At 41.7% G+C, this 8,601-nt stretch overlaps 2 protein-coding genes across 2 annotated transcripts; both read left to right on the top strand.

Moving 5' to 3' along the window:
- Nucleotides 1-1,806: 1,806 nt before the first annotated feature.
- On the top strand, nucleotides 1,807-2,372 carry LOC128760952 (transcription factor HES-5-like). The gene is made up of 2 exons (XM_053868739.1): nucleotides 1,807-1,929; nucleotides 2,040-2,372. Exons 1-2 carry the CDS (start codon nucleotides 1,807-1,809, stop codon nucleotides 2,370-2,372), a joined length of 456 nt encoding a protein of 151 aa, XP_053724714.1.
- A 3,254-nt stretch (nucleotides 2,373-5,626) lies between these two features.
- LOC128760934 (transcription factor HES-5-like) lies at nucleotides 5,627-7,032 on the top strand. The gene is made up of 2 exons (XM_053868694.1): nucleotides 5,627-5,749; nucleotides 5,860-7,032. The coding sequence occupies exons 1-2, from the start codon at nucleotides 5,627-5,629 to the stop codon at nucleotides 6,190-6,192; spliced, it is 456 nt and encodes a 151-aa protein (XP_053724669.1). The 3' UTR covers nucleotides 6,193-7,032.
- Nucleotides 7,033-8,601: the final 1,569 nt, after the last annotated feature.

Below are 8,601 nucleotides of genomic sequence, written 5' to 3'. Positions count from 1 at the left end.
TTTTTTTGTTTGCCTGATGTTTTGTTTCAGTTGGATTCATAAACAGTATAAGAAATGAATGTGGTTTAACAGGTGGCTCCAATATCTCCAGCCGCAAGTCAATAGTCCTCAAAGAGAGTCAGCACATTTCAACAGCAGCTGCTGGACGCTCCACCAACATGAGTCCAGAGAAGATGAAAAGTATTTCTACTAGTAGATGGAGTTTTCTGACAGCTGATGTCACCCAAGATTCACAGACCTTCCAGACTTTCAGTTCAGCATCTTTTTGAAATGGAACAGACCTCCAGAACCGACCAATGGCAGGTCTTCCCTCCAGATGGTTGGTCACATGATGCTATCTGGAGTGTGGGAAAACTCCTGAGAGCAGTCAACCACTGATCACATTCTTCATCTCTTCCCCTCAGGGAGTCGGCACACTTCAGGGAGCAGCTGTGTGAACCGCCCCTCATGAGTGGAGATGAAGTTTCTGTTTGGTTTTTGATCCAACAGATTAACTTTTTCCGCTGCGACACTCTGAAAATAAACATTTCTGAAAAGTCTCTTTCTTTCTTTCAGAGGAAAAAATCCAGATTAATAATTTCAAACTGAGCAGACCTGAACCATCCAATGGTCATCTTTCCCTCCAGATGGTTGGTCTTCATGACGACACACAGCAGCATCTGTCACTGCAGTCTCTTCCACCAACAGGGCGCAGAGTCAGTGTGGGAAAGTGACATGAAGCTTCTCCTCACACTGAGGCACGTGTCTTCAAACTGCTGCATCTGGACTCCAGTCTCACTCTCAGGTCTGAACCTTCAATCTGTGCCAGAGATGTGATGTGACTTTTTTAGTTTCTTCTGCATCAAACATAATGATTTAGTTCATGAAATTGTCTTTCACTAAAATACAATTATGAATGTCCTGAGTTTGAATTCACCTTGTCTCATGTCTCAAATGAAAAGCTTTGTTTGATTATTTGCTCTGCATTAGGTGCGTTTCTGACCTAAATTACAAATATTTCTGCTCGAATATTGAACATATCAGTTAAAAAGTGGTCTCAAGTTGATGCCCAAATTCCTGAGATGAGCTGCAGCACCTACTGTGCTGCATCATGAGACACACTTCTATTGTTCCAGCAGCAGTGAAAGGAGTGTGGGAAACCACTGGAGCCTCACTCACAGACCACTGAGGGACAATGGAGCTGACCTTTGACCTGAAGACTTTAGAGCAGCACAAAAAGTGCTGACCACCTCCATATATCCTTCACTTCCAATTCTTCTTTCATAACTAAAGTTTGAAAATGTTTCAGCGATTCATAAAACAATTCGACTTTGCTGAGTCAGTAGTTTTTATTTAGTTTTTTTTTAAATATCATTTTAATGTAAAAAGTACTCACAGGATCTCATTAACCATTCACCATAACCGGTACGCCCTTATTACAGATACAAAATTGTGAAAGACACAGAAGTCACTCCATGTTATTTGATGAAATCCTAAAAGTTGCTCAACAAAGATGGTTCTTTAGAGTTTTTGAGTGTGTGACGTGTGTGATGTGATGATGAACGTGTGTCAGAGTCACTGATCTGATCATGGGGCAGCAGACCGGCTCTACAGGGTCACCACGTTCCCACATCCACACACTTCATCTCCCCCAGTCCACCAGCTGTCCCCCTGAGATCTAACTATTGTCCCCGGGGCAATGACGGCATGAACGTGGCACATCCTCTTTTGTCTGAGCTCGCTCTCTGATTGGTGGAGAGTGTGAGAACCTTCATCCAGAGCTGGACTCACACATTGACATGGAGATGTGGGACTATAAAAGGAGGGATGAAGCCAGCAGAGATCACATTCTCTCTACAGAGACCTCTACAGCACACAGATCCAGACATGGCACCTACAGCCACTGCAGCACTCAGCACTTCTCAGGAGCACCTGACTCTCAGCCACAAGGTAAATAGAAGAACCTCTCAGACTTGATGTTTCAGCAGAAACCATCTCTGATGGAGCTCATATGACACTGCAGAACAGGTGTACTCATAACTGTCTTGTTCTTCCTCCAGTTCAGAAAGCCTCTGGTGGAGAAGTTACGCAGAGAGCGAATCAACAGCAGCATCGAGCAGCTCAAGTCTCTCCTGGGTCCAGAGTTCCTCAAACAGCAGCCAGACTCCAAACTGGAGAAAGCAGACATCCTGGAGATGACCGTTTGCTTCCTGAGCCAGCTGCAGCAGAAGAGCCAACAACAAGGAAGACTGCTGAAGCACTTCCACAACCTTCAGTCCTCCTCTGAGAAGAAGCTGGGAGAGATGGACTTCCCTCCTCTGACCTCCACAGTCCAGACCAGCGTCTGCACAGAGAAGAGTCCAGTGGACCGCGCCCCCTGGAGGCCGTGGTAGACACCCAGACTGGAGCGCTGAGATGACCATATTGGTCAGAGATGATGCACTGAACTCTGGGAAATGTTCTTCAGTGGTTCTTCTGAATGTTCAGAAGGAACTTTATGGTGATGTTTGTGGAGGAAGTGACATCACTGACCTCTTTCAAGTGAAGATGGAAACATCTCATCATGCATGTTGCATGAATCTGAACTCACTTCATGAGTGGTGATTATGGATGGTTGGACTTCCTGTATTGGAAGTGTGGTATTGATCACTGTGATCAGAAATATCTCTTTGGAATTGACAGAATGCTATTATTGATTTTTGATCAATGAATCTGGACCTGATCTGTTTTAAGATCACAATGTTTGTTTTTCTTTCTAAAACGTTGGTTGAACATCACAGAGTCACTGTTTGTCAGTGAGTCAGTTTGTGAGTCACCACATGTCACTGATTGTTCTCAAATGCAGTGAAATATTGGAGCTTTGATTGACACTGATCAGAAGTATTGATTGTCTTTTTATAGACGGAGACTTCACTTCATGATGATCTGTTTTAAGATCCATTTTTATCCTTTTGTTGAAAAAAGGTCCGGCTCATGTCACAGTTCTACAGTGATGATTTATTGTTTGTGTTTGCAAAATGAGTGTTTTATTGACAACAATGTGATCTGTTTTAAGATCAATGTTCTGAGCTTTTCTACATTTGGATCAAATGTGTCAAGATGTTGGCAGTGAGTCGTGTCCTCAGATACTGTCACAGGTTTGTCTTTGATAAAGACGACTGAACCTTCACTCTCTGTGAGTCCAGAGTGTCTTGTAGAAATCTACAAGCTGTTGTTGTGATGAGTCATCACTCTTCTTCAGGGGTCCATCTTCTCATGGCTCCTCCTGTTTGGGAAATAAATATGTTGATCTCCATCTCTGTTCTCCTGAGTTGTTTTGTTGAATGAGTATATTTAACCAAAATATGCCTGAATTCTTTGGCTAAATTTGATGAGGAGGCAAATATTCAAGTGAAGTACAACATCAGTGCCACTAGTGCAGTATTGATACTGACTTACCTTTGAAAACAGATAGAAAGAATAACAATATAAACAATATAGTTTATGCAAATGAAAGAGTTAAAGTGGATCCAATTCAAACTGAAATGAAGTCTAGAATAATTTGAAGGTGGAGTCGGCTCAATATTTGACAGATTTTAGAATGTGATCTTAAAAACATTAAGGTATTAAACTTTGAATGTTGAACATAGAGAATAGAGGAGCACGATATGATTGTAAAATACATTGTGTAATTTAAATAGTTCATAACATCCAAATATTAACAAATAACAGGTCGACACCGTGATCCACTGAGCATTTGAGAGCTGAAGGTTTGAGGAGTTTCCCTCCAAATTCCTTCAGTGCTGTTGTCAGAAGACGACAAAGAGACTTTGAATGATTCTTTTGTGCTCATTCTGAGTGAAGTTCCTCCAGTCTGACAACATCTGCCACCTGGAGAGAAGAGAGTCACCACTGGGTTGGAAGAGTTCATGGGAGTATTGACCATTACTGTTGTGTATCTTTTGGATTATCTAACTGCATCTGAGTGGACACTTGAGTGAAAGTAAAGCTTTGCAAATGATGAGGATCATCTTGAAATGCTGCACATCAATGAAGTGGATAATTCAAATAACAGTTTTATTCTTTGTTCGTTGCCTGATGTTTTGTTTCAGTTGGATTCATAAACACTATAAGAAGTGAATGTGGTTTAACAGGTGTCTCCAATATCTCCAGCTGCAAGTCAATAGTCCTCAAAGAGAGTCAGCACAGTTCAACAGCAGCTGCTGGACGCTCCACCAACATGAGTCCAGATCAGATGAGAAGTGTTTCTTCCAGTAGATGGAGTTTTCTGACAGCTGATGTCAGCCAAGATTCACAGACCTTCCAGACTATCAGTTCAGCATCTTTTTGAAATGGAACAGACCTCCAGAACCGACCAATGGCAGGTCTTCCCTCCAGATGGTTGGTCACATGATGCTATCTGGAGTGTGGGAAAACTCCTGAGAGCAGTCAACCACTGATCACGTTCTTCATCTCTTCCCCTCAGGGAGTCGGCACACTTCAGGGAGCAGCTGTGTGAACCGCCCCTCATGAGTGGAGGTGAAGTTTCTGTTTGGGTTGTGATTCAACAGATTAACTTGTTCAGCTGCGACACTCTGAAAATAAACATTTCTGAAATGTCTCTTTCTTTGTTTCAGAGAAAAAAATCCAGATTAATAATTTCAAACTGAGCAAATTGATTTGTCTTTTTTAGTTTCTTCTGCATCAAACATAATGATTTAGTTCATGAATTTGTCTTTTCCCAAAATACAATTATGAATGTCCAGAGTTTAAATTCACCTTGACTCATGTCTCAAATAAAAAGCTTCGTTTGATTATTTGCTCTGCATTAGGTGCGTTTCTGACCTAAATTAGAAATATTTCTGCTTGAATATTGAACATATCAGTTAAAAAGTGGTCTCAAGTTAATGCCCAAATTCCTGAGATGAGCTGCAGTACCTACTGTGCTGCATCATGAGACACACTTTTATTGTTCCAGCAGCAGTGAAAGGAGTGTGGGAAACCACTGGAGCCTCACTCACAGACCACTGAGGGACAATGGAGCTGACCTTTGACCTGAAGACTTTAGAGCAGCACAAAAAGTGCTGACCACCTCCATATATCCTTCACTTCCAATTCTTCTTTCATAACTAAAGTTTGAAAATGTTTCAGCGATTCATAAAACAATTCGACTTTGCTGAGTCAGTAGATTTTATTTTGTCTATTATGAATATTATTTTAATGGAAAAAGTACTCACAGGATCTCATTGACCATTCACCATAAACGGTACGCCCTTATTCCAGATACAAAATTGTGAAAGACACAGAAGTCACTCCATGTTATTTGATGAAATCCTAAAAGTTGCTCAACAAAGATGGTTCTTTAGAGTTTTTGAGTGTGTGACGTGTGTGATGTGATGATGAACGTGTGCCAGAGTCACTGATCTGATCATGGGGCAGCAGACCGGCTCTACAGGGTCACCACGTTCCCACATCCACACACTTCATCTCCCCCAGTCCACCAGCTGTCCCCCTGAGATCTAACTATTGTCCCCGGGGCAATGACGGCATGAACGTGACACATCCTCTTTTGTCTGAGCTTGCTCTCTGATTGGTGGAGAGTGTGAGAACCTTCATCCAGAGCTGGACTCACACATTGACATGGAGATGTGGGACTATAAAAGGAGGGATGAAGCCAGCAGAGATCACATTCTCTCTACAGAGACCTCTACAGCACACAGGTCCAGACATGGCACCTACAGCCACTGCAGCACTCAGCACTTCTCAGGAGCACCTGACTCTCAGCCACAAGGTAAATAGAAGAACCTCTCAGACTTGATGTTTCAGCAGAAACCATCTCTGATGGAGCTCATATGACACTGCAGAACAGGTGTACTCATGACTGTCTTGTTCTTCCTCCAGCTCAGAAAGCCTCTGGTGGAGAAGTTACGCAGAGAGCGAATCAACAGCAGCATCGAGCAGCTCAAGTCTCTCCTGGGTCCAGAGTTCCTCAAACAGCAACCAGACTCCAAACTGGAGAAAGCAGACATCCTGGAGATGACCGTTTGCTTCCTGAGCCAGCTGCAGCAGAAGAGCCAACAACAAGGAAGACTGCTGAAGCACTTCCACAAGCTTCAGTCCTCCTCTGAGAAGAAGCTGGGAGAGATGGACTTCCCTCCTCTGACCTCCACAGTCCAGACAAGCGTCAGCACAGAGAAGAGTCCAGGCGACTGCGGCCCCTGGAGGCCTTGGTAGACACCCAGACTGGAGCTCTGAGATGACCATATTGGTCAGAGATGATGCACTGAACTCTGGGAAATGTTCTTCAGTGGTTCTTCTGAATGTTCAAAAGGAACTTTATGGTGATGTTTGTGGAGGAAGTGACATCACTGACCTCTTTCAAGTGAAGATGGAAACATCTCATCATGCATGTTGCATGAATCTTAACTCACTTCATGAGTGGTGATTATGGATGGTTGGACTTCCTGTATTGGAAGTGTGGTATTGATCACTGTGATCAGAAATATCTCTTTGGAATTGACAGAATGTTATTATTGATTTTTGATCAATGAATCTGGACCTGATCTGTTTTAAGATCACAATGTTTGTTTTTCTTTCTAAAACGTTGGTTGAACATCACAGAGTCACTGTTTGTCAGTGAGTCAGTTTGTGAGTCGCCACATGTCACTGATTGTTCTCAAATGCCGTGAAATATTGGAGCTTTGATTGACACTGATCAGAAGTATTGATTGTCTTTTTATAGATGGGGACTTCACTTCATGATGATCTGTTTTAAGATCCATTTTTATCCTTTTGTTGACAAAAGGTCCGGCTCATGTCACAGTTCTACAGTGATGATTTATTGTTTGTGTTTGCAAAATGAGTGTTTTATAGACAACAATGTGATCTGTTTTAAGATCAATGTTCTGAGCTTTTCTACATTTGGATCAAATGTGTCAAGATGTTGGCAGTGAGTCGTGTCCTCAGATACTGTCACAGGTTTGTCTTTGATAAAGACGACTGAACCTTCACTCTCTGTGAGTCCAGAGTGTCTTGTAGAAATCTACAAGCTGTTGTTGTGATGAGTCATCACTCTTCTTCAGGAGTCCATCTTCTCATGGCTCCTCCTGTTTGGAAAATAAATATGTTGATCTCCATCTCTGTTCTCCTGAGTTGTTTTGTTGAATGAGTATATTTAAGCAGAATATGCCTGAATTCTTTGGCTAAATTTGATGAGGAGGCAAATATTCAAGTGAAGTACAACATCAGTGCCACTAGTGCAGTATTGATACTCAGTTAACTTTGAAAACAGATAGAAAGAATAACAATATAAACAATATAGTCTAAGCAAATGAAAGAGTTAAAGTGGATCCAATTCAAACTGAAATGAAGTCTAGAATAATTTGAAGGTGGAGTCTGCTCAATATTTGACAGATGTAAGATTGTGATCTTAAAAATATAAAGCTATTAAACTAGGAATTTTGACCCTAGAGAAGTGAGATGCACCACATGATTGTAAAATACATCGTCAAATTTAAATAGTTCATAACATCCAAATATTAACAAATAACAGGTCGACACCGTGATCCACTGAGCATTTGAGAGCTGAAGGTTTGAGGAGTTTCCCTCCAAATTCCTTCACTGCTGTTGTCAGAAGACGACAAAGAGACTTTGAATGATTCTTTTGTGCTCATTCTGAGTGAAGTTCCTCCAGTCTGACAACATCTGCCACCTGGAGAGAAGAGAGTCACCACTGGGTTGGAAGAGTTCATGGGAGTATTGACCATTACTGTTGTGTATCTTTTGGATTATCTAACTGCATCTGAGTGGACACTTGAGTGAAAGTAAAGCTTTGCAAATGATGAGGATCATCTTGAAATGCTGCTCATCAATGAAGTGGATAATTCAAATAACAGTTTTATTCTTTGTTTGTTACCTGATGTTTTGTTTCAGTTGGATTCATAAACAGTATAAGAAGTGAATGTGGTTTAACAGTAGATGGAGTTTTCTGACAGCTGATGTCACCCAAGATTCTTGTACCTTCCAGACTATCAGTTCAGCATCTTTTTGAAATGGAACAGACTTTAATTTCAGCAGATGAAAATGTAGTGGAGATACAATGACAGAATGAAGTCCACATTGCATTGAGCAAATCCCAATCTAAACCAGTTTAGGGATCCTAGAGTGTTAGAGTTTCAGACGTTTCCCTCCAAATTCCTTCACTGCAGTTGTTGAAGGACGACAAAGAGACTTTGAATGACTCATTTGTTCTCATTCTGAGAGAAGCTCCTCCAGTCTGACAACATCTGCCACCTGCAGGGAAGAGACACAACTGGGTTGGAAAGCATCTTGAAGTGTTGACACTCTGTCGTCAGTCACCATCCTGACTGAGCAACAACATCTGAGTCGACTTCTCAGATGAAGTGACACCTCTACGAATGAAGAGGATGGTCTTGAAATGTTCAGAATCTCCCTGAAGACATGTAAATTTAGATCCTCCACTGCTGGTTACAAATTGAGCTCACATTTGTCAGTGCTCAGTCGTCACATGACCAAAGGATTGACATGAATTTATCCATGACTTCACTGTATTCACATTGTGTGGGGTTTTCTTTCATTTCCAGAGATTAACGCTGCAGTGACAGCGCTGTATTGTTTGAGTTT

This window comes from Synchiropus splendidus, chromosome 6 (genome assembly GCF_027744825.2).
Source record: "Synchiropus splendidus isolate RoL2022-P1 chromosome 6, RoL_Sspl_1.0, whole genome shotgun sequence".
Lineage (NCBI taxonomy): Eukaryota > Metazoa > Chordata > Actinopteri > Syngnathiformes > Callionymidae > Synchiropus > Synchiropus splendidus.
This window is presented reverse-complemented; position numbering and strand designations above follow the sequence as displayed.

Coding starts and splice junctions, on each gene's coding strand:
- LOC128760934 (XM_053868694.1), top strand. CDS start 5,627: ATGAAGCCAGCAGAGATCACATTCTCTCTACAGAGACCTCTACAGCAC. Junction 5,750..5,859: donor ACCTGACTCTCAGCCACAAG/GTAAATAGAAGA, acceptor TTCTTCCTCCAG/CTCAGAAAGCCTCTGGTGGA.
- LOC128760952 (XM_053868739.1), top strand. CDS start 1,807: ATGAAGCCAGCAGAGATCACATTCTCTCTACAGAGACCTCTACAGCAC. Junction 1,930..2,039: donor ACCTGACTCTCAGCCACAAG/GTAAATAGAAGA, acceptor TTCTTCCTCCAG/TTCAGAAAGCCTCTGGTGGA.